At 39.4% G+C, this 26,480-nt stretch overlaps 1 protein-coding gene and 1 pseudogene across 2 annotated transcripts in view; both read left to right on the top strand.

Moving 5' to 3' along the window:
* LOC121508184 (B-cell receptor CD22-like) overlaps positions 1 to 8,656 on the top strand; it is a 45,398-nt gene extending 36,742 nt beyond the window's left edge. For both annotated transcript variants that reach the window (XM_041784821.1, XM_041784820.1), the window contains 8 exons: positions 601 to 861; positions 2,626 to 2,886; positions 2,971 to 3,231; positions 3,316 to 3,576; positions 4,483 to 4,576; positions 4,689 to 4,740; positions 7,205 to 7,302; positions 7,409 to 8,656. In XM_041784821.1, coding sequence (XP_041640755.1) covers positions 601 to 861; positions 2,626 to 2,886; positions 2,971 to 3,231; positions 3,316 to 3,576; positions 4,483 to 4,576; positions 4,689 to 4,740; positions 7,205 to 7,302; positions 7,409 to 7,412 — 1,292 coding nt within the window. In that variant the 3' untranslated portion in view covers positions 7,413 to 8,656. The remainder of the gene's footprint in view (positions 1 to 600; positions 862 to 2,625; positions 2,887 to 2,970; positions 3,232 to 3,315; positions 3,577 to 4,482; positions 4,577 to 4,688; positions 4,741 to 7,204; positions 7,303 to 7,408) is intronic.
* Positions 8,657 to 14,750: 6,094 nt separating this feature from the next.
* On the top strand, positions 14,751 to 25,849 carry LOC121507807 (annotated as a pseudogene).
* The last annotated feature ends 631 nt before the right edge of the window (positions 25,850 to 26,480 follow it).

Raw genomic sequence — 26,480 nt, 5'->3', positions numbered from 1 at the left:
GACAAACAGGAAAAGAGAATTGGCTGGTCACATCACAGGGAAACAAGGGGATCAAGCTCATCCTGTCATCAATGCTAACTTGCTCATATTGCATGCTGTTAGGACACACTGGTAAAAGTAGCCCTGAGGACACAGGAACATACTACTGCACATCTGAGAATCAGTATGGAAGGATCAAATCCTCATCTGACATCAGAAATAAGGCATCAAAGGATATCCTACAGTGCTATCAGTGGGAAATAAGGCTCACTGTAGTATAGCTGCAAGTCTGTTAAACAATGTAACGTGTTTAGTGTTGTGAAACATATCCAAACCAAACAACATTATTCCTAAGAAAGACAAACAAATAAGCCCGTCCTCATTCCTAGGTCATTACATTCCAATGCTTTGTGACAGTAGGGCTGTCAACTGGAAGACAGTCAGCCCTCACAATACAACAGAACATGATACATGTTAAAATGGGATAATAAACACGTCTCATTCAGCTTTTTCTTTACTGTAGAGGAAAATAGCAAAAACTGGTGTTTAAAGGTGCTACAATTTATGGCACATAGTACCATAATATATCTCTTTTTACAAAACCATCCTCTTCTCCTCCAGATGCTCCAAGGCTTCCCTCTGTGTCAGTGAATCCCTCTGCTGAGATAGAGGAGGGTAGTTCAGTAACTCTGAATTGTAGCAGCGATGCTAACCCAGCAGCTAACTACACCTGGTATAAGGAGAACCGCAGAGCACCTCAGGGACTACAGGGGCTTTATCTTTTCACCACCATCAGTCCTGAAGACACAGGGACCTACTACTGCACCTCTGAGAATCAGTATGGACGAATCAACTCATCATCTGTATTCATAGATGTCCAGTGTAAGCACAACACAGCAAATATATCCAAACCACACATAATATTACTCTGAGGAAAGACAAAAACATAAGCCTGTCCTCATCCCCTATTCATTACTATACTTAGTGACAGCCTATCTCTGATGCACAAAATAACAGGTGAGATACACCAGGTTTGTTAATTCTCTGTTGGTCCTTCTTAGACAAAATAGTTGGTACCCTTCCATCAAAGAAGAAGAACCCACAACTGTCACTGAAATAACTTGAAGCTGACGGAAATATTAATAAACAAAACTTCACTTAAAATTAACCAGCGAAATTAGACATTTCTTTTTGAATCGTGGTTCAACAGGAGCAGTTTCATTAGTTTGTTTAAAAAACAAATTTAGAAATTGGCCTGGGCAAACTGATCATTTCTCTACAAAAGATGTAAAATGATGTGACCATAGTGACCTATTGAACTAAGATGTGTCCTGTAATTAGCATCACAGGTGTCTTTGAATTTGTAATCAGTCAGTCTGCCTATTTAAAGTTTGAAAAGTAGTCACTGTGCTGTTTGGTATCATGGTGTGTACCACACTGAACATGGACCACAGAAAGCTAAGGAGACAGTTGTCTCAGGAAAATTAGAAAGAAGATTATAGACAAGCATGTTAAAGGTAAAGGCAATAATCTATAGCTGCACATATTACTCAGATGTTTCGAGTCCACGGGACTGTAACCAAACTCCCTGGACGTAGCCTCAAGAGGAAGATTGATAACAAACCGAAGAGACGAATAATAGGAATGGTAACCAAAGAGCCCAGAACAACCTCTGACGAGATTAGAGGTGAACTCCAAGGTCAAGGTACATCAGTGTCAGAGCGCACCATCCGTCGCTGTTTGAGCCACAGTGGACAAATTCAACCATTGCCATAATTCCTATAGTCTTAGTAATATGTTTGCTTCCTTTAGTTGTCAGTGCAAGCTGTTTCTAGATCTGGGGGGACCATTAAACCAGCTGCACCGCAAACACTATGTTAGCAGACGGAATTAATGCTTTCCCTCATATAACTCATCGAATACACAATCCAACAACTCCAAAACGCTCTCATGGACAAGTTGTGACCTGTACATTGACCACGCTATGAAATAATAACATATAATTATGTAACATTATGACAAGTGATGCAAATACTCGGAACTATTTCTTGAGTAAACCACTGGGCGGAGTGACACAGTGCAGCAGCCATGTCTGGAGTGTAGTTCCAGCTTTGCATTTAACTTTAAAACACCTCCATCTCGTAACGTGATTATTTCATAGCGTGGTGAATGTACAGGTCACAACTTGTCCATGAGAGCGTTTTGGAGTTGTTGTATAGTGTATTTGATGAGTTATATGAGGGAAAGCATTAATTCCGTTTGCTAACATAGTGTTCGCAGTGCAGCTGGTTTAACGGTCCCCCCAGATCTAGAAACAGCTTGCACAGACAACTAAAGGAAGCAAACATAGTACTAAGACTATAGGAATAATAGCAATGGGCGAATTTGCCAAAATGTTGAAGTATCCCTTTAAGGGAAGTTGACAGAGGACGACTCCACTGTTGAAAGCAAATCATTAAAAATCCAGACTGGAATTTGCTAAAATACATACTAAAAAGCCACAAAAATTCTTGGAGAATGTCCGCTGAACAGATGAGATAAAACTGAATAAGAACAAAAACAATGTGTAAAGGATCCTGAAACTTAGACAGCATGGGACAGGGCACTGTATTACATGGCATTAAGAAGCATATCTTTCTCTTCCAGATGCGCCAAGGCTTCCCTCTGTATCAGTGAGTCCCTCTGCTGAGATAGTGGAGGGAGCTTCAGTGAATCTGACCTGTAGCATTGATGCTAACCCAGCAGCTAATTACACCTGGTACAAGGAGAACCAGAAACTACCAAGAGGAACGTGGCAAAATTACAATTTTCCCTCCATCAGATCAGAGGATGAAGGGATCTACCACTGCCAGGCTTGGAATAAACATGGGCAGAAAAAATCCTCAATCCTTTTTATAGATGTCCAGTGTAAGTTACACTCTTTATTACAATCTGGTAGAAAAAACCTTCCCAATTCTAAATTAATATTTATCTATGATTGCTTTGCTTCAGATGCTCCAAAACTTCCCACTGTATCAGTGAGTCCCTCTGCTGAGATAGTGGAGGGAGCTTCAGTGAATCTGACCTGTAGCAGTGATGCTAACCCAGCAGCTAATTACACCTGGTACAAGGAGAACCAGAAACTACCAAGAGGAACGTGGCAAAATTACAATTTTCCCTCCATCAGATCAGAGGATGAAGGGATCTACCAATGCCAGGCATGGAATAAACATGGGCAGAAAAAATCCTCAATCCTTTATATAGATGTCCAGTGTAAGTTACACTCTTTATTACAATCTGGTAGAAAAAACCTTCCCAATTCTAAATTAATATTTATCTATGATTGCTTTGCTTCAGATGCTCCAAAACTTCCCTCTGTATCAGTGAGTCCCTCTGCTGAGATAGTGAAGGGTAGTTCATTGAATCTGACCTGTAGCAGTGATGCTAACCCAGCAGCTAATTACACCTGGTACAAGGAGAATGAAGACTCACCTCTAGCTTCAGGACAGATCTTCACCATCACTGAATTTCACTTTAATCACAGTGGGAATTATTACTGTGAGGCCCAGAACACAAGAGGATGCCACAACTCCACCTTCACTCTGACTGTTGTGTCAGGTAAGCTATCTATCTACAGTATTGCAATGTCATTTAGCAGATGTTGTTGTCCAAAGCGACATACATCTGAGGGTAAGTACAACACAAGCAAAGATCTAGACAGTAGGAATAAACTTCAGTAAGGGACACAGTGCTTCAAGTGTGACTGGATACATGTGCTGCCCTGTAGTGCTAGAGGCAATGCAAACAAGTCATCAACATGAGACCTTACATCATCACCAATTAACTGTCTTAACCAGCACATATTGCACCTATATATATATGTTCACAAAGATCTAGGCCTAAAATTGTCAGAAGTAGAGTGGGGCAGTGCAAGCCAACTGTATTTAGGAGACTCATTCCACCACTGGAGACAACAGAGAAGACCAGCTAAATTCATAGTGTTCTCTAAAGAGCTGGGTCCTTTATTTGCTCTTGAAAGTAGAAAAGGACTCTGCAGATTGAATGGAGCTGGGTGATTCATTCCTCCATCTGCAGACGACAGAGTAGAAAAGTTGAGCTAGTGATCTTGGAGCCTGATGTGATGGAAGTACCAGGTGCCTTTCACTGGCCGAGCGTAAAGGGGCCAAAGGGAATGTAGACCTGTATGAGGGGTTCCAGGTGAACAGGACAAGTTATAGTTTTTTCTCTCTTTGCTGTTTTTTAATTCATAATGCTCGGATGAATAAAGACAAATACATTTTGGCAGCAAATAGCAGCACAAATGGTTCCATTTGCTCTTCGTTGTGCTCTGTCTCACAGTCTGAGCTTGTCTTGACCTACATTAAACTGGGTTTACAAACTTTAACTCACTCAAAGTGAAGGATATCAAAGTGGTTCAGTCATCCTCATGTTTTTTGCACTAAGTGAAAAAAAGTTTGGACCACTCTGCTGTGGTAGTACCTAACGGCCCTTATCTGTCTTTAGTTCCAGTGAACTCAGCATTCATAGCAAGTATCATCAGGATGACTCTGCTGCTTCTGTTGTTGATTCCTCTTCTTCCCTTGGTTCTGTGGATCAGGTAAAACAATGAAAAGTCATCAGTTCTCCCTCCTCTTTCCGTTTTTCTTCCTCTGACTTGTTCTAGTTTCTGTTTGAGTATGATTAAGTCTGGATTTTTATTTTAACTTCAGGAAGGAGAAAAATATGAAGACTGAACTGAGTGAACCTGCAGAGGAGATAGAGGTGAGAGAGAGAGGATGTTGGAACTGGATAATTTCACTCCAGAAATATTGCTGAATGTGCTTTAAAATCAAGCTTTGAGCATAACCATTAAAACTTAGGAGGACATGTTAATTTCAGGTGAAACCAGGTAATAATTTACAAAGAATGTTTTCAATTTGGAGCAGCGATGGATTCAGATTAAAAAAAAAAAAAAACTCCAAATAAAAGTCTTCATAAAATCAGGTTAAAAACATTTAAGCAACTAAAAATCCAGCTTAAATTACACTGTAAAAGTCTACCAATAGAACTAATTGATAATTATAACATCCAGGTACTATCTGTTCTTGTTCTCTTGGTCCCGTTTACTGCTGTCAGCTCTCGTTTCTCTCCTCAACAAACACCTTCTCAGGCGTGGGTGGGTGCTGTCTGTCAGCACTCCCTACCTTACAGTAATGCTATGGAGGAAGTAACCAAGATGTGGTAAAATATCAAAATAAAACCATGCTCAAAAATCAGGATAAAATTACCCATTAAAAGTACTGTGTGATGGAGAGACCATACTGATGGAACTTAAATCTTATGTTTGTGATGCATGTCAGTTTCTTCCTCAGGTGTTTCCAAGGTTTCCATAAATCCCTGTAATGGTTCTTGGACACCAGATACTCTGGAAGAAAATGGCATGCATTGACATTTAAATAGAACTTGCTGATCTTCATTGGTTCTGAGCTGGTCTAGCATCAGAGCTCACCACCGCTGAACAACAACCCAAATTTCTTTAGTTTTCCTATCACAGCCAAATATTTTAAATGTAAAATGGGGCAGTTTGAACTTGGGCTGAGACAAATCCTTCAAAATAGAAGCACATCATTGACTTTTGCCATGTACTTTTTCCCCAGGGACTCATCTGTGACCCATTAAAAATAACTTTGCAGCCCACTAGATGAGAAATGTTGACAATAATGACACTTTGAGTGTTTATGAACTCTAAGCAAAAAAAAATCCAGTACAAAAGAAATATGTGAGTAAAGATAAATATAAAATTAAACAAAGTATACAGTGCTTAACAAATTTGTTAAACCACCACCTGATGTAAGGTTTATGCCACAGCTGCCTTAAATGAGCAGCTTTGGTAATTACCAAAATCCTTTTTTAGGTTTCTGTAAAGGTGAATACATCAGTTGTTGTTGAAATTTTTCTCTACTGCTGGTGAACAAATGAAATATAGACTTCTGCTGACAGATAAAGCTTTTATTTCTTGCAAGAAAGGTCAATCAGCACACACACGAGCGGTCAGTATGCAGCAAAAGACCCAGAACCTGGGGAGAGAACATTTATGCTTGAGGAAACACCCCCCCCAAGGTATGCTTGACACCCCTCCATCTGGGAGGAATCCACACCAGCACAGGGCTTTGTTTCCAGGCAGTCTGGACATCACAATTTAAAATACAAAAGGACCTTCTGATTAAGTCATGGGTTCCAGGTTTAACACTTATTGAGGAACTAGCATAGTCACCTTCTGTTGCTTCGTATTTACATATGCAGTAAAGTCGACAACTTCCTAGCCCTATCGTTTCCCCATGTCTGTGACAGGATACCCTCCATAGAAAAGACAACAATGGGGGATGTTGGGGGAAAAGAGGTGAGACAAAGGATCTAAAACCCCATTACACAGTTTGTAGAAACTATTTAACCAAAATTATATTTTTAATCGATAATATAATTTTTTCCATGAATTTTCAAATTTACTGTTTTGCAAAAAAAAAAAAAAAAAGAAAAAATAGTTAAGCACATTATTATTTCTTGATTAAGAAGTCAAATCAAATTAAAGACATTTTTCTGTCATTCCTGAACAGAATACTCAATTTTAGTGGTTGAATTCTATGGTTGATTAATTCTAACTTCTCAGAGAACACCAGTGAGCCGGCTCAAACTTGGGTATAAAAAGGTGAATTCAGTTGGAAATTCCTCATTCCTGTTCCAAATGGTAAAACATGGAGAGCTGTTTCCCTTTGTTGTTTGACAAATAACAGTATAATTTTTAGTGTTAAACAAGTTTTTGAAAGATTTTTTTGAATATTTGTTTTCTCGTTTTTATGACAGGTGTTCTAAAGAGTTTGCTAAGCACTGTACATTCATGTAAATCCCCTCAAACTGGGCAAAAAGGATTAGTAATCCACTCTGTTCTCACGGTACAATTCTCTAACAACCCACCTAGAACATCGTCCTGAGGATTTAGGCCCACAGCTTGCTCTGTCTGAGTCTGCACAGCTTTAAGCTTCTCTGAAACCCTCTGCAGCGATGTTGTGGTGGAAAAATCACAGCCACACTGAAACACTGCATCAGTTGTAACTGAGACGCTTGAGTTATTTGACTTTTTTGAGGGTTTTCTGTTTCTTCAAGCACTCTTGATAAATGCTATGTATTTAGATTTTGTCTTTTTTTAGATCAGAGTAATTTTTGTTCAACTTTTCTCTTCTGCTCTCAGCTAAACTCTGATCCTGTCTATGAGAACATCTTAACCATCACTGCAGCGTTCAGAGAGGACAGAGAGGAGCAGGAGGACACTGTACGAAGGCTATTCAGGTTAGAACCTCCTGGACTTATTAAACAGACCTAACATAAAATTGTAGTAATGTATGTTACAACTATAGTTACAGTGATAAATTATCTGTCATGTGCTTCTCTTTAGATGAACCAGAGGCAGGACTTCCTGTTGAGAGCGAGGCTGTGGAGGATGTCAGATTTGATTTGTTTATTTGATATGAACATAAAATACGTTCTCATCGTGATCTACTCACAGAAAGAATTAAAGTGTTTTTAAACTTGGATTGCAAGGATCACATTAAAACCAGTGGTGCGTGTTTGACACTTCGGAGAGAACCATAGCACTGCGCCAGCACTGTACCATGTAATGTTGCACAAGTAAATATACACTTCCTTCCTACAGTATTTGAAAGGGTGAGGCCAATTCCTTTCATTTTTGCTGTAGTGAGAGCCTGAAAAAGCATCACAAAAAAAGAATGCAAAAGTTTGGTGATGTCAGTGGGTCGCAGGCTTGATGCAGTTACTGCAAGCAAAGGATTTGCAACTAGATATTCAGTCCTATTCACTTTAATCTGTTTTAAGTGTATCTGTTCCAGTACTTTTGCTCACCCAAATATTTGGCGTTCCATTACAAATAAAGCTATCTTCAAAGTTGTGTATCAGATCCAGGTGTAAATACCTCAAAATTTAAAGCTGAAATGTTGATCTCTTGTCTCATCTTTTGAAGTCAAACCCAAATGTTTTCAGTCTACAGCAAAAATAAAGGAACTGGCCTCACTCTTCCAATACTTTGTGTATATGCGTGTCAAGATAAACTGTACAGGAAAACCTCCATGTATCATCGATTTAATGAATTCTAATGTCAGATGGTCTTTGTGTTTCATTGATGAAATATCAGAGCAGCTTTGAGTCATATACTTGCAAGCTTATATTCTTTTTCACACAGATGTGAATCATCATGAAATGTTACTCTTAAGAATATTTACAACTCCCTAACAATTAATTTACTTCTCTAGACCTATTTTGCTTCTGAATATTTCTTCAAACTCATACTTGTATAAACTTAGAAGTGAAATTACACATGTCTTCTAATACTTGAACTGTTGAAAATGTAATTGCTACTTTCCTAAATGAGGGTCCTGGCAGTGCTCTATTATATAAAGGTAGCATGATTATTTTCTATTATTCTTTCAACATGCAGTGTAAGCGTCATATAACCACTCAAGAGTCTGACAGTGCTTTCAAAGCGGCGCTACTTCTTTGTGATGTGGTTTCCTTGCTGCATTTGCTCCGTCACATATACATGTTGACCACTTCAAGAGGAAGGAAATCTATAAGGGTTTTTTTTTTTTTTGCTTACTGACTGCACAAGATACATTTCTTTAAAGAATAAAAACACCCTGTATACCCTGATCATTGTTGGTAGAGTCGTTTATCAGTATGGGTCGTATTGTCTTTCTCCTGTTTACTTTATAATTGTTCTGCAAATTTGTTTTCTTCTGTCTAAAGCCAAGTGAAAGACGAGAAGGACAGAGATGACTTTAAATGTGGCAGCTGGGATTTTTGACTTTCTGCTCTTTCTATCAGGTATTGTACAGCTTCATTTTTTTTGTGTTTGTCCTAAAATTAGAATGCCTATAATGCCTAAAAAGAAATTAGTGTCTGAACGTGATTCTTTTACATATCTTTATATGCTGAAAATGTAATGCAGTGTAAATTTTAAAAAACAAAGGGATTAAATATAGACTATATAGACTGTAGTTATCTGAAATGATGATTTGTTGGCAATATTTTTTTTATAAATCAGTGGCAACAGGGAGGGGGACAGTAAAACAACAAATAATCACTAAAACTAGCAGACATTTCCACAAAAGCAAGGAGCTTTAACCTGATGTTTTGATTTTATTTCTCTATAAAATATCAAGTTTAAGTGGCATTTTATCTTAGACACAGATGCTGAGTGTTACAGTTATTACACGATGTGAAAGCTTGATTTTTTTTTCTATAATATTCAAATCCACAGCACCTGTAATAGCCCATCAGTTTCTATCTGCAGCTTTGTTGGGCAATGTGACGTTTTTTAGTGGTAAATGGCCTCACAGTGAAGTCACCACATGATGACCCAGATTTTCTTTTCTGTGTATACCAGACCATGCAGCTTGATTTTCAGCTATAGGAGCAAAGTGACATTTACATGTACAGGTGCGTCTCAGAAAAATTTTACTGCAGTTTTATTCAAATAGTTAAACTTCCATAAATTCTAAATTCAACTCATACAAAGTGAAATAGTCCAAGACCTTTTTTGTTTTAATCTTGATGTTTATGGCTTACAGCTCATGAAAATCAAAATCCTACTATATCAAAATATTAGAATATTAGTCTGCAAAGGTTTTCCAACCACAATCATGGGGAAGACTGCTGTCTTGACAAATATTCAGAAGACAGTCACTGACAGCCTCCATCAAGAGCAGTGTCAATTTTGACTGCTATTTTTAATTTTAGTCTCAGTCTTAGTCTTTTGATGAAATGTCTTTTAGTTTTAGTCATATTTTAGTCACTCCTTTATAGTTTTAGCTGACAAAAACAGTTTACTCTAGGTTCAGTCCATAACAGTCCTCACATTTTAGTCTTTCCTTTTTGTCGAAATATTTATTTGCTTGCCTGAATCTGGTACTAAATCATGGTAGTGTGTTTTCTCACCTGCTAAACCTGGGGTCCCTGCTTTCTACAGCTGAGAGGCAGGATAGATACAGATGCATTGTGTTTTGACAGATTTACCCACGGTGGAGAAATATCATGGATTTTAATGTTCAATGAAAACTAAATTACATTTTTGTCTAGTTTTAGTCATCCTGATGAATTCTAAACTTACTTTTAGTAAGTTTTAGTCATCACAGATCTGTTTTGGTTAGTCTTAGGCTAGTTTTTGTCATGGAAAAAAAAGCTGTCGACAAACAATTTAGTCGTAGTTCTAGTCAACAAAATGAACACTGATGAGGAGGGTAAGCCTCAAAAGGTCACTGCTGAAAAGGCCGGGCTGTTCTCAGAGGCTGCATCAAAGCAGATTCATGGAAAATTGGCTGAGGGGAAAAGTGTGGTGGGAAAAGCAGCACAAGCAACAGGAATTAGCTCAGCCTTCAAAAGATCGTCAAGCAGATTCATGAACTGATGAACTTCACAAGGAGTGGACTCATAGCACACATAGGCTATGGAGAAAAAGAACTGGACCATTGTGGTCACAGTGCCTTGAAGTCCTGTTTTCAGGTGACAGTAAAATTTGTAAAACAAGGTCCCAGAGTCTGGAGGAAGAGAGGAGAAGCCAAGAATCCAAGGTGTATGAATGCAGGTTTTCAGTCTCCACAGTCAGTGACGGTTTGAGGTCCATGTCATCAGCTGTTATTGGTCCACTGGTCTTTATCAAGTCCAGAGTCTGTCAGCGAAAGACAAACACTGTCAGCGAACTACAAGGAGATTTTAGAGCCTTCAAGCTTCCATCTGCTGAGATGCTTTAGGGAGATGGAGGTAAGTTAACATTAGGAACCCACTGATTATTCAGCCAAATTTATTGAATGAAACCATCACTAATGTGCTCCTGCTCTGTGATTTCAGAAGCAGACTTAAGAGAAGAGCAAGCCCCATGCAGTTCTGCAACACTGTGTGTTGGCAGAAAAAGAGCTAAGAACAAAAAAATCTATATTATAGATTATGTATTATATATATAAAACATATTTTATGTTATATTACTTGTATAATTTACAGGTAGTGCCAGGGGACACGCAAGCAGGAGAGGACGTGGGCGTATAGGGGGTCACGTGGAGGCCGTCCAGTTCCAGAGTGTGAATGACAGTGACTGGAAGCATTGTTATTTATTTTTACAATAAAATAACATTTGTAATACAATTTTCAGATGTCTTTTAAGTCATTGAAGGCAAAATTATGACATTCAAATCATTGTTTTGCTTGACAGACTCTCTTTCACAAAACTGAATTTTTCTTAGCTTTCTAGAAAAAAAGTGAAACTAGCCTCTATTCAACTTCAGATAAATCAAGAATGGAACAAGGTGCAAACAAATGTTTTTTTCTATGATGAAATAGAGAGTTTCTTCTTTCATCTGAGCTTTTTGGTGTTTTCAGAGTCAAAGTACAAAATATTCTGTGGGTCTTGAAAGATGACTCAAAATGCCAAAAACACTGACACAAGCCACTTTCCATTATATAAAAGGGCTGGCACTCAGTGAGTTAATGTAGTGTGGTTGTGTAGTAAACTTACAAAATGAAATTCGTAGGTTTTGTACATTCAAAGTTATGGTTAATGTTCTTATTTGATGCATTTATGACACAATGAAGCAGGCTTCCTTAATTCTGACTTGCCCTGAATGAAGCACATGAGATGACGTAATGGATATGGGCGGAGTCGGATCTAGCCAATCCAACTCCGCCTTCCCGCGGTGTGCAGCCGGGTAGACCAGCAATAAAGTGACCATTGCAGTTAATGCATAAGGCAGATGGTAAAGTGCTGTAATGCTACAGTGCAGAGATATTGCACATGATCGTGAGTGTAACTGTAATGGACATTCCAGCTGATAATCTCAACTTCTAATAGCAGCAATTATTGTTATGTTGTAGGGAAGCAGAAATGTGATGTCCTCTCATGCACATGCTGGTTTTTAGGAGGTTAAACCCATCAATGTGCATTTCTTCTTCTCTGGTCATTCTGCAGTTTCCAAATTAGTGATGGGTCGTTTATGAAGGAGCCAGTTCAAAGTGCTGGGTCTTTCACATGAACGATTAAGTTCAGATTTCGATTGCGAGCCATTTTATATGGGTGTAATATATAGGTGGAACTTCGGTGGTACAGAAACAGTAATGGCAAAAATGTGATTCTTTCAAGGGCTTACTAAAGTGATTTAGCATTGATGGCGGTTGTTTTGAAAGGAATACATCTTCCCCATAGTAAATCTTATAAATAAAACATCTAGCTACATGTAATTTTCATTTATTAGAATTCTTCACACAGAATTTGAGATTTACTAAACCCAAGAGTTGACAACTTGAGTCAAGGTTAGAAATATCAGTACAATTCCAACAATTTAAGAGGATTTAGTTGGTGAAATAATTATTTCAGTGACCCAACAAACTAAATAGAGAAGTATTAAAGCTGTGACTTGGCTCTGTCTCACCTTAAGACGGTGTCCCAACTCCTGAGAGGGTAGGTGAAATAAGCAAAGGCTTCAGCCTACACCTTTTCAGTCCTGTTTTGTTATTTGTGTTGTTGATTTCTTTTGTTGATTGTTTGGTGTTAATGCAGAAATAGCATTAACCCAACGTTTGTTCACTTGTAAATTTTCACTTTATGTGTGTAATTGAGTCTTCGTTTTTAAAGTGACCGAAATAAACTAAAGACAAAAAAAAAAAAAAAGAAACTTTCACAAAACACGATCATCTATTACTAGACTGAAATAAAGCAAATAAAATTAGCTAAATATGCTTGTCCAGGCTATCTGAGGTAATTTCTTCTCTTTGTCCTCTCTAGAGGGTGGAGAAATAATACTATCCTGTTTGAGTGTAACAGACAAAGTTTAGATGGCACCACTTTTTCATGCAAAGCATCATGGGGGCTAGGAATAAGGTGGATACAACACCACTTAGCATAAAATTTAGTGGTAAAAACTGTAGATCTATAAGTTAGCTGTCAATTCTTAGTAAATTGCTGGAAAAGACAGTTTGTGAACAAATGCAGCAGATTTTTAAATCAAAATAAGTTCACTACCAACATGCATCTATCTACTAGCACCACTTTAACACAGATACCTTCAGTATATTACCAGTGATAATTCAGTTGGAACAGTGCGGCTGGATTTTAGCTGTGCATTTGATGCCCTTGATCATGAACTGTATCTAGATAAATTGAAATGTTACAGATTTGTACCAAATACAGTAAGCTGGTTCAAAATGTACGCTAACAGGAAGCAGTATGTATTTCAAATTTGGAACAGTTGCAATGTGGTGTAACACAAGGAAGCCGTGTAGGGCCATCATTTCCTCTTGGTTTAACCAAGCTAGAGTGCTTACTAGTATGTATGCTGATGATACAACTCTTTATCTACCAGCACGATCAGTAAAGGCATTGCTGAGTGTTTTAGATAAGGAGCTACAAGCTGTCATTAGTTGGGTATAGAGTGATAAGCTTGTTCTTTATTTGTCCAAAACAAAGAGTATTGTGTTTGGATCATATTTTAAATTAAAAGACAAGCCACAGACAAATCCATTAACGATGTGCCCTCTGAACAAGTCACAGATGTCAAACTCCTTGGTGCGATGTTAGACAGCAGGCTAAAGTGGTCAAAGCAGACTGGGAAAACTCTAAGAGCTATGGGAAGAAGCCTGGCAGTTAAACGATGTGTTACCTCAGTATTGCATCTCCAGAGTTATACAAACAAACTACCATCCAGCTGTGTGGTCAAGTGCATCCAAAGGCTCATTTATGCTCTACAGGCATTTGAAAATAGATCAGTGAATTTTAAACTCCACAGCTATCATTGACCATCACAGTCCATCCTCCCCCCAGCTGTGCTCTTGTAGTCGTCTGTGCCCAGGTGAGCTAACATCATCGCTGTATTTGTATTCACTAACTCACTTCATATTCAGCGATGTTTCCACAGAAAAGCTCCGCCTTTTTTTCAAATCATTCTTCTGCATTGTGTTTTGCCTCTCTGGGTTGAACTGCTGGCTGCATTGCTCAACGCTGCCCCCACATGGTTGGTGGCAGTGTTGTCAACGTTTGGTACTTATCCATAGCTTAGAGAGAACGGACGAAATAAACGCAAATTATGGACAGAAAGGTCTGTTTGTATGAGTATGGGTCTCAAACATAGAGCGAATAAAAGAGACGTCATTTCATCTATTTCGAGCTTAATTTTTTTTTTTGATTAAACTATATTTGTAGTTTTTATTCCTTGTTAAGTTATCTCTTTCAAGAATTCTTGTAGATCCACACTAGAACATATGTTTCTAATGATTGTGCCATTAGGAATAATAGTAAAACTTCCTGGGCTGTGAGCCCTTTAGACTCCGTGGCCTTAGGCTGATTTATGGGTATGAACCGTTGGCGCACCCAGAGAAATCTGCATTTCTAAGCATTTGCCTGGAGCGGCACAACAGTAGGGGTGTTGTAGGAGGTATGGCTGTTAAAAAGGACACTAATGATGTAATCCAATTTTATTTAAAAGAAACATTTCTCAGTGTCTTTCTTCTTCAATCTCAGCAACGCACCTCTGCATTCAGATCTTCACTGACCAAAGCAGTGCAGCACATCTTCTTCTGTCTCAGAACCTCTGTGGTTCTTTTAACTTCTGACACAGACTCGAAACCTTTGAGGTCAGATTTGATCTTGGTGAACAGGGAGGGTGATCATCAGAAACTTCTCCGTTGACCCTTGAATCCACTCCTCCCAAATGGTCCCATTAATGTCAAAGAAAACAACCAACATGGCCGCAGATGTGGACAGTCCTTTTAGAGATTTCTTCATCCTTGGTAACGATGGTGTTCTCCAATGTTTCCAGTGTTCAGGGACAACTGCGGCACACTTTTGTCATGTTTAGATTTTCATGCCAAATCAGCTGAATTGTCTCTTTATCAAAGGAGACCATTTCTGCTCACATTCTCAAACTGAGTTTTGGGTCGTTTTCAACCGAGTCGAAGGAACAGCAAGCAACCCTGCATCACAGGAGTCATCAGCTACATTTGTACATGAGCCAGGTTTTGTTTTGAAAGATGCTTTGGGGGCCAGTCTTATGATGAACTAAACTGACATATTATTGTTTTAGTATTAGTAATTCATTGGCTTTTATGGCATCCACGATGAGATCATTCTGCCAATGCAGCAGCCTGCCACAGGGGAGCTATTGAGATGTTTTAGCTCTATTTTCCTGGGGCTGCCATGTTGTTTATCACTGAGGTTGTCAATACACTCTGTCCTCATTTAAGAGGAACACATGCAGAAACCAAGCCTTTTTTTTCTAAATCTTAGGAAAATTATACTCTCCAAGAGCCTGATGTGAGAGTTCAGACAAAAAACTGCATATTGAAGTTATTCCTGATAAAGCTGTGTAAACATCGATAGCTTTTGGGGTTGATGTAATATCTATAGGGATATAAAGCTCAAAGATACCAACATGGATAACATGACACTGGCGACTTCAACACTGCCATGTGCAAAAAGGCTAGAGAGGGTCAGTAAGAGTCTCACGTAAACTAGAATGAAGATGAAGCCTAGTGAGTCCAGGAGAAGCTGATAGAGAGCTGTCGGCAGATTATTCTCCCCTCTTTCCTCTAAGTACTGAAATGCCTCTTTACCTACTAGGCTTTATTTCAGACCAGCCTAGTTACCATTATTCAGTCAACGCTAGCAGGGATTTTTATGGCTTAAAAATAAATCCATTGCTTAGAGTCGGGCAGTACCTCCATGCATATTAACAGTGTGAAAGAGGAAGAAAGTGGACCACTTTTAACAGCTTGACTTCTTCCTTCTGATGACTACAGAGGATCGTTTGCTGCAGAGTAAACATCTCCTCCCTGTTGTAAGTAGACTTAGTTATTGATATGATTATTTATTGACTCAGGTCATGTTCAGTCCTTCTGCCAGTGTCTTATTCTGTATTTCTGCAGTCAAACAGGGAGAAGAGGAGCAGCCATGACTGTGAGAGCAGCAGTGACTGGACTGGTTATCTTTCTTCTCTCTGTGCCAGGTACCGTAAGTACCATAAGTCATTTTTTCAGAGCAGAATTGAAGTGTTTGTGTATATTATTTAAAGAAAAGACTCTCTGAATGAGAGCATTTATACATCTTTGTGCTTTCTTTAGTGTACTGTCATTTTTTTCCGTGTGTTGTAAGCTTTTTTTTTTTTTTTTTAAATCAGGTTAACAGTGTTTTACAGTAGGTCTTCATGAGTGGAGCTGTTAGTGCTGCGTGTAAAAATTCAGGAACTTGATGCTATAAATGTCTGCATTTCCTCCAAGGAAAAGAAGATCATATGTACCAAAAAGGGAACTTAACTGTGCCAACGCTTTTAGTTTCTGTGACATCTGTGTGATGTTATAAAATTATCTTCATGGTTGACAGTAAATCGCATCTAAATTTAACAAGGTAGCTTTGTGCCATTGGGTTCTCAAAAGACAGTTTCAGTTTTCTTAAAGCCTCAACACAATTCAGACAATGCAGTTTGGTTCTTTTTGCACTGTCGGGGAAATTTGGTGCTCACAAAGATAAATTCCACTATCCCAGGATATTAGAATATCACAAAACACCCATAAAAAGGATTTATAACAAGAAATGTTGACCTTCTGGTAATCTATACCAACTTATGCACTCAGAAATGAGTTGGAGCTCCTTTGGCAGGAATTCCTGCATCAATTCTATGTATCATGGAGGCGATCAGTCCGTGGCACTGCTGCGGTGTTATGAAGCTCTGATAGCCTTCAGCTAGTCTGTATGTTGAGTCTGGTGTCTCTCATCTTCCAGAGATTCTCTTTCAGACACCATAATACCATAATCAGTAAACCAGTTTCTGGTGGTTCTGGCTTTACTGTGGGCAGGTGAAAGGGAGATCAGGATCTCCATAAAGCTTCTCAGCAGATGGAAGCATGAAGAGCTCTAAAATCGCTGACAGTGTTGACTCTGGGCTTGATGAAGACGAGTGAACAAACAGCAGCAGATGACACAGACCCCAAAACCATTACTGACTGTGGAGGCTGGAAACACTGGGCATCAAGCACAGTTTGCCAAATAACTTTTGAATCATAAAATGTAGCCACAGTATTTCAAATTATCTGAAGATAAATGAACAGTTAAATCAGTGTTGCACCTGCACAGGTAGAATGCAGCTGTGAGAGACTGGGATAAGATGCATACATGGCACAATATCCTGATTTCTTTTGGAGTTCTCCAGGAAACAAAACCAGGTTTCTTACAACATATTCCTGCAAAAACAGAAACCAGAAACCTGTTCCTGCCAGCTTTGTGAGTGAGAAGCGTTTCTTGCCATGCACTTACTTGAGTCACCTATGAGGTTAGATAAATCCTTGATAAAACAGTCTTCCCTCTGTTGTTCTGATTCTGATGATGTTTCTGATCTGTGTTACAGTGGTCCACTGTCAGGATGAGTGGGGCGTCTCTCTCTCCCCTCTACACAGATCTGTGCCTTAAAAGGATCATCAGTGATCATACCCTGCACCTTCACATATCCAGCAGTACTAAAAGAGAAACCCACTGTTATTCACAGAACGCTGTGGTTTACTGTAAGAGGTCATTCTTTAGATCTTAGACTAGACCGAGCCTACTCAGGTCGAGTGGAGTATCTGTTTGCTGGTAATAACTGTACTCTGAGAATCACCAACATCAGAGAGAGCGATGCAACTGAGTACAAGTTCACATTCACAGTAATCCAACCAGGTGTCAGTGCTACTCGGTCATCTGGGGTGTCTTTGATAGTCACAGGTAAGGTTTTCTTTTTTTTTTCTCATATTTCCATCACCATGGAAGAAAAAACATGAATGTTTTTTTAATGTGTGTTAAATAGTCTTTAAAATGGCATTATGGTTCTTTTTCACCTTTTTAGGCCTTCAGGTGCAGGTGCAAAGATTACGGTCCGAGGTTGATCTGGAGTGTCAGAGCGACTGTGTTGTGTCTGATAATCCTTCATACATCTGGTACCGAGATGGTCACAAAGTGAATGAAGGGAAATCTGCTTTAAGAATCTATTTCAATGATAACAGCAAGTATTCCTGTGCAATCAAAGGACATGAGGAGCACCGCTCTCCTGAAGTGTGTAAGCTAACTCCAACAACACAAGCCTTTTTATCTTACTTTTAGATAAACTGGGGGATTTGGAGAGTTTCTGCTTGAATTTCTTTGCAGGATATCAGAATATCCTCCCAGAGCTACTGTTTTGATATGAACTGCCTCCCATCCTCATAGATCTTTAGCTTGAGGATGCTCCAAAGGTTCTCAACAGGGTTGAGGTCAGGGGAGGATGGGGGCCACACCATGAGTTTCTCTCCTTTTATGCCCATAGCAGCCAATGACACAGAGATATTCTTTGCAGCATGAGATGGTGCATTGTCATGCATGAGGAAAATTTTAATACGGAAGGCATGGTTCTTCTTTTTGTACCATGGAAGAAAGTGGTCAGTCAGAAACTCTCTATACTTTGCAGAGGTCATTTTCACACCTTCAGGGACCCTAAAGGGGCCTACCAGCTCTCTCCCTATGATTCTGGCCCAAAACATGACTCCACCCCCTCCTTGCTGACATCACAACCTTGTTGGGACATGGTGGCCATGCACCAACTATCCACTACTCCTCCATCTGGACCATCCAGGGTTGCACAGCACTCATCAGTCAACAAGACTGTTTGAAAATGAGTCTTCATGTATTTCTGGGCCCACTGGAACCGTTTCTGCTCGTGAGCACTGGTTAGGGGTGGTTGAATAGTAGGTTTATACACGACTGCAAGCCTCTGGAGGATCTTACATCTTGAGGTTGGTGGGACTCCAGAGGCACCAGCAGCTTCAAATACCTGTTTGCTGCTTTAAAATGGCATTTTAGCATCTGCGCTCTTAATCTGATGAATTTGTCTGGTAGAAACCTTCCTCATTGTGCCTTTATCTGCAGGAACCCGTCTGTGCTCTGAATCAGCCACAAACTTCTTATTCTTCTCCTAGATGCTCCAAAGAACTGCTCAGTGTCATTGAGTCCTGCTGGTGAAATCAGGGAGAACAGTCGAGTGACTCTGGCCTGTCGCTGTGATGTTAGCCCAGCACCTGAATATACCTGGTATAAGGAATACCAAAGAGAACCTCTCAGGAACACATCACACCTCATCTTCAGTTCCATTCAGCCCTCTGACTCTGGATACTACCAGTGTGGAGCGAAGAACAAGCTGGGTGAGAGGACGTCTCAGTACGCTCATGTTGCTGTGAAATGTGAGTGAGACATTTCATTGGAAAAGCGACATCCAGCTGATGGTTCAGTTTTAGGTTTGCTTTGCTGATCATCTCTGCTTCCTTCAGCTCTGTCTGCTTCACATTTATAATCTACAGCTGCTATGGATCACTGGTCATCCCAGTTATATTATTTAATTTAAATGTTAATTTAAGGTTGCTAAAGCAGCAAAAAGAAAGGTTGGTGTCCCTTGGATGCTTCAGATTGTGGGGTTTGCACCTCCAGCCCCTTAAACTACATCACACTGAATTCTATTTCTATTCATGTTTTACACAGTGCCCCAACTTTTTGGAGCCAGGGTTGATGGACAGACATTATGTTATCATCAAATAAGGGATGTGTTTTTATTTTTGTTAGGTAATCTTTAGATATCTATGTTCTGATTATTTCTATTATTTCCTCCAGATGCTCCAAAAGGGACCACAGTAACGGTGAGCCGTCTCAGTGAGATAGAGGAGGGCAGCTCAGTGACTCTGACCTGCAGCAGTGATGCTAACCCAGCTGCTGTTTACACCTGGTACAAGAAGAATAGCTATCAAACTATCCCATTACCTAATCGAGGACCACAGCTCATCTTCAGCTCCATCACATTGTCTGATTCTGCAGAGTACAACTGCAAAGCTGAAAACAAATGGGGAACGAAGACGTCTAAATGGATCCTCATTGATGTGAAATGTGAGTGAAAGGTTTCTTGTAGGGCTGTCAAAATAACTCATTTATCATGATTTTTTAATGTCCACAAGTGGTGTGCTAATTTTTAAAATCACAATTGATGTTATATTTTATCGTCCCTTTCTGCTCACTATGTTAATCTACATTAGCGTCTCCCTGCAGCCACAGTGATGTTAAATAAGTCCACCTCTGCTCCTTAATGTCTCATTTCACTTCAAAAACTCACAAGTGACAAGTCAAAAGTCATCTGAACCTTGTGATATCAAACATTTACAGTTGAAACCAGAAGTTTACATACACTACATAAAAAGGCACATAAACTTTTTTTTCTCACCATCTAACATTAAATCAGATTAAACTTTTCCTGTTTTTGGTCAATTAGGATTACCAAAATTATTTCTATTTGCTAAATGCCAGAATAATGAGAGACATCATTTTTTAGACAATTTTTTATGATTTTCTTGAGAGTCAGAAGTTTACATACATTTCATTAGTATTTGGTAGCATTGCCTTTAAACTGTATAACTTGGGTCAAATGTTTTGGATACGCCTCCACAAGCTTCTCACAATAGTTTGCAGGAATTTTGGCCCATTCCTCCTGGCAGAACTGGTGTAACTGAGCCAAGTTTGTAGGCCGCCTTGCTCGCACATGCCTTTTCAGCTCTGCCCATAAATTTTCAATGGGATTGAGATCAGGGCTTTGTGATGGCCACTCCAAAACACTGACTTTGTTATCCTTAAGCCACTTTGTAACCAGTTTGGCAGTATGCTTAGGGTTATTGTCCATTTGGAAAACCCATTTGCGCCCAAGCTTTAACTTCCTGGCTGATGTCTTGAGATGTTGCTTCAGTATTTCCACATAATGTTCTTTCCTCATGATGCCATCTATTTTGTGAAGTGCACCAGTCCCTCCTGCAGCAAAACAACCCCACAACATGATGCTGCCACCCCCATGTTTCACAGTTGGGATGGTGTTCTCAGGCTTGCAAGCTTCCCCCTTGTATCTCCAAATGTAACCATGGTCATTATGGCCAAAAAGTTCAATTTTAGATTCGTCAGACCACAGAACATGTCTCCAGAAATAAGGGTCTTTGTCCCTGTGTGCATTTGCAAACTGTAATCTGGCTTTTTTATGTTTCTTTTGGAGTAATGGCTTCTTCCTGGGAGAGTGGCCTTTCAGCCCATGTCGGTACAGGACTCGTTTGACTGTTGATAATGACACACTCTTACCAGCTTCAGCCAGCATCTTCACAAGGTCTTTTGCTTTTGTTCTTGGGTTGAGATGCACTTTTCGGACCAAAGCACGTTCATCTCTGGGACACAGAACCCGTCTCCTTCCTGAGCGGTATGATGGCTGGACATTCCCATGGTGTTTATACTTGCGTATAATTGTTTGAACAGATGAACGTGGCACCTTCAGGCATCTGGAAATTGCACCCAGGGATGAACCAGACTTGTGCAAGTCCACAATTCTCTTCCTGATATCTTGGCTGATTTGTTTTGATTTTCCCATGATGTTACACAAAGAAGCAGTGTGTTTCAGATGTGCCTTAAAATACATCCACAGGTGTGCCTCTAATTAACTCAAATGTTGTCAATAAACCTATCAGAGGCTTCCAAAGACATGACATCATCATCTGGGCTTTCCCAAATTGTTTAAAGGCACAGTAATCTTGGTGTATGTAAACTTCTGACTCTCAAGAAAATAATAAAAAATTGTCTAAAAAATGATCTCTCTCATTATTCTGGCATTTAGCAAACAGAAATAATTTTGGTAATCCTAATTGACCAAAAACAGGAAAAGTTTAATCTGATTTAATGTTAGACGGTGAGAAAAAAAAGTTTATGTGCCTTTTTATATAGTGTATGTAAACTTCTGGTTTCAACTGTAGATTTGTACTACCTCCCTATTTCCTATCCAATCCATAACACATTCCTTTTTCAGGGTTAAATTCATGATATAATCTTTAATCTGCCCATAAAAGTGGTCTGTATCCAAACAGAAAGTCATTATCCTTCGTTTAAGACTGTAAAAAACATTAAAAGTGACACAACAACTGTTTTGCGTGCAAAATAGTGGAATGTTAAAGTGAGTGGGGCATGCACCCACCTACAGAGGCTGTAGTCCTCAACACATGGTTGCAGGATCAGTTACTGGTCTCCACTCAGTTTGGTGCATGTCTCCCCCTACTCTCTCTCCTTGTGTTTCCTGTCTCTCTTCAGCTGCCCTATCATAATAAAGGTAAAAGCCCAAAAACAATCTAAAAAAAAACAAACAACAAAAAACATTCTGAGATTAATTGCAACTATAAATTTGTTTTTGTCTCTTATGAAGACTTTGTTTCACAGATTCTGCTGATATTAAACAATGATTAAAAGGCATTAATCCTTTGAGGACATGGGCTCTCTTTTACTGTTTTTTCTCTGCTCTGTGTTGACGGGACAGGCACCACGTAACAGTTAACTCAAAGATGTCTTTAAATATTTCACGAGTTATATGACCATTATAATTAAATTTGATATTGAAATATCTCTCCTTATCCCCCAGATGCTCCAAAAGGGACCACAGTACTGGTGAATCGTCTCAGTGAGATAGAGGAGGGCATCTCCGTGACTCTGACCTGCAGCAGTGATGCTAACCCAGCTGCTGTTTACACCTGGTGCAAGAAGAATAGATATCAAACTATCCCATTACCTAATCGAGGACCACAGCTCATCTTCAGCTCCATCACATTGTCTGACTCTGCAGAGTACAACTGCAAAGCTGAAAACACATGGGGAAAGAAGAGGTCGAAATGGATCCTCATTGATGTGAAATGTGAGTGAAAAGTTTCTGAAAAAGGCACATCTCTCTCTACTGTTGTACAGTGCCTATAAAAAGTATTCACCCCTTTAGATGTTTTACCCTGTTTTGATTTTATAAATCAATCATGGTCATTATAATTTGTTTTTTTTTTTTGACTTTTTTTGTTTGTTTTTTACTAAACACCTCTTTAATGTCAGAAAAGAGAAACTAAATCTTCTGACATGCCACAGGTCTCTTACAAACTGAATAAGATTGTCCTTATTCCAAGGCTGGCTGCTAAGAAGCATCCCCACAGCATGATGCTGCCACCACCGTGCTCCACAGTGAGAATGGTGTGTTTGTGGTGATGTCAGTGTTTGGCGTCTTCTCTGATGGTCAAAAAGCTCCATTTTGGTCTCATCAGACTAAAGAGCTTTCTTCCTCTTGACCATGGAGTCTCCCACAGTCCTTCTGGTGAACTCTAGTCCAGATTGAATCTGAGTTTTCTTCAACAGTGTCTCTCTCTTTGCCACTCTCCCATAAAGCTCTGACTGGTGAAAAACCCGGCCAACAGTTGTTGTCTGCAGAGTCTCTCCCATCTCAGCTGCTGAAGCTTGGAACTCCTTCAGAGTAGTCATAGGTGTCTTGGTGTCCTCTCTCACTAGTCGCCTTCTTGCATGCTCACTCAATTTGTGAGGTCGGTCTGATCTAGGCAGATTTACACATGTGACATGTTCCTTCATTTCTTCATGATGGATTTAACTGAACTCTGGGGGATGTTCAGAGACTTGGAAATGTTTCTGTCTCCGTCCCCTGATTTAGACTTTTCAATAACCTTTTGTCTGAGATGCTTGCAGTGTTCTTTTGTCTTAATGATGTAATGGTAGCTAGGTATACTGATTAAACAGTGACAAGGCCTTCCAGATACAGGTGTCTTTTTACTACAATCAGTGAAACACATTCACTACACTCAGCTGATCCTCATTCCACTAACTGGGAGACTACTAGCACCAGTTGGCTGGACCTCTGTTGAATTAGGTCAACCACTTTAAAGGAGGTGAATATTTATGGACTCACTTATTTTACATTACAGATTTTCTTCCCTTCCAGATGCTCCAAAGCTTCCCTCTGTATCAGTGAGTCCCTCTGCTGAGATAGTGGAGGGCAGTTCAGTGACTCTGACCTGTAGCAGTGATGCTAACCCAGCAGCTAAGTACACCTGGTACAAGGAGAATGAAGACTCACCTCTAGCTTCAGGACAGATCTTCACCATCACTGAATTTCACTCTCATCACAGTGGGAATTATTACTGTGAAGCTCACAACACAAGAGGGCGCCATAACTCCACCTTCACTCTGACTGTTGTGTCAGGTAAGCTCTCTGTTATACATTTTCACCTGCACAGACACAGGAGAGACTCTGTCTCAAATGAACTACTAACTAAAGGTTATCACAGAATGGAAAAGTATTTCCCAGGTATTAACATGACTTACATTTTGCCCCTACATTGTAATCACTGACTCAGGAACATTACTTTTATTAACAGTGTCTCATTTATCTGATTTTATTTTTGGGGAGCTCAGCATCCATATCAAACATCTCCAGGATAACTCTGGGACTCTTGATGATGATTCTTCTCCTCTTGATTCTGTGGAGGAGGTAAAACAAGAAGGGTTCACTCTCCTCTCTTTACTTTTCTTCCTCAGACTTCCATTTATTGTTTGATTAACTTCATTATTCTAAAGTACTTTTTTTAAACGTTTTATAAAAGTTACCCCAGGAAGAAAAGTCTGAAGGCTGAACCAGATGGACCTGAAGAAGCAATGGAGGTGAGAGAGAGAGAGAGAGAGAGAGAGAGAGAGAGAGAGAGAGAGAGAGACAGATGTGACCTGAATTCATGATTATTTCAGCTTTCTAAGTAAATCTTTAGATCTTTCCAGTCATGAAACAAACTTTCAAATAAAAACCTGATGACACTAGACCAGTTTATACATCCTATATATAAACACCAAATTCAAAAATGTTGGGATTTTTATGAAATTTGGCAGAAGAACAGTGATATGGAAATTATATTTAACCAATTTTCAGTTGAACACAGCACATAGACAAGATTTACAAAAATGATTGTTGTTGTTTTTTTGTGATTTCTTTTAAACAAAAACATTCCAAATTTGATGCAACTTGTTCCAAAAAAGTTGGGACAGTAGCGCGTGTGCTGCTTCAAATGATTCGGAAATCAGTGTATTCTATTTATATTTTAACTTTTTGGGATAGGGATTTTTACTTTGAACAGTCTAACCTGCTTCACAGAGTTGAAAACAGATTTTGTGACATTTTGAGCATTTATAAACATGACATTGAGCAAAAAAGGCAAATGAAAATATTAGATTGAAAAGAGATAAATATGGGATAATGCAGAAACGTTATAAACACAAAAAATACGAAAAATCCTCAATCAGGGTAAATTATGACAGCAGTCTCCTTTGAGCAGTGGGTTAGAGCACTCACTTTAAAGCAATGCATTCTGTTTCACGTTCCACTGCAGAACATCCTCCTGAGGATTTAGGCCCACAGTTTGCTCCGCCTGTGTCAGCACAGCCCAATCTGTCCAAGGAAACCCCTGTAGGGGTGCTGAGGTGGAAAATTTCACCCTCAGCTTTAACCCAAACACTTTAACAGTAGGAACAGAGATTATTAGACTATTTTTCTTTTCTCAGGTTTGAATTATTTCTTAAATAGACTCTTGATACAATACAATCTGTCTGCATTCTGTCTGTTTTGATGAAATATAGTTAAATGTTTATATTGATACTTATAGATATATTTATTATTGAAACATATTTTGGTTCTCAGTTAAACTGTGACCCTGCATATGAGGACATCTCAGACATGGCTGCAGCACAGAGAGAAGACAGAGAGGAGCAGGAAGACTCTGTATGAAGTCCCTTCAGGTTAGAACCTCCTGGACTGAACTAACAGACCCACTGTAGAGTCACAGTCATCTGTGTTACATGTTATAGGCTAGCATTAAGTTAACTTTCATTTGATTTCCTTCATATGCAGATGATTCTGAGGACTTCCTGTGGAGAGCGAGGCTGTGGAGGATGTTGGAGGAGTGGGGACATTAAAATACTTAGAATGAACATGAAACAAAAGATGAACATCAGCATGAAAACAGATGAAGAAAATCCCTGACAAAATGATTCAACCCCTGAACAGAATCCCTCACAGCAGCTCAAATATGCAAAACCAGTGTTGTTTCAAGAACACCTGATGCAGCTAATCAAGGGCTTCACTAGCTGCAACAGGTCTGCTTGAGCTGGAACATGAAATACCTGAACTGTGAGGGTTTGTTGAGTATCACACTTAACAGCATGTTAGAAATATGCTTAAGTGAAAAGAATGGTGCAAAAAGTTCAGAGAAGAGCTGACTGGCCTTCACAAACAAGGATATAAAAAGATAGCAAAGGCCCTGAATGTTCTAGAGACACTGTTGGAAGCAGAGTTCACCAGTTCAAAGTTACAGGAACTGTGGTTCCACTACCTGGACGGGGCAGAAAAAGGATTATAGTAAGACAAGTACTGAACGTAGACGGTTTCCATGCCAGAACCCCTAGACGTGCACCACTACTGACCCAGTCTGTAATCTCCAGTCTGCTCAAAATCATAGAACTAAGCCACAGAGGTTTTAGGATTCTGTTCTGTGGAGTGATGAACAAAACTGGAACTTTTTGGCACATTGAATAAGTGGTATGTCTG

The sequence above is a fragment of the Cheilinus undulatus genome, linkage group 4 (assembly GCF_018320785.1).
Source record: "Cheilinus undulatus linkage group 4, ASM1832078v1, whole genome shotgun sequence".
Taxonomy (NCBI): Eukaryota; Metazoa; Chordata; class Actinopteri; order Labriformes; family Labridae; genus Cheilinus; species Cheilinus undulatus.
This window is presented reverse-complemented; position numbering and strand designations above follow the sequence as displayed.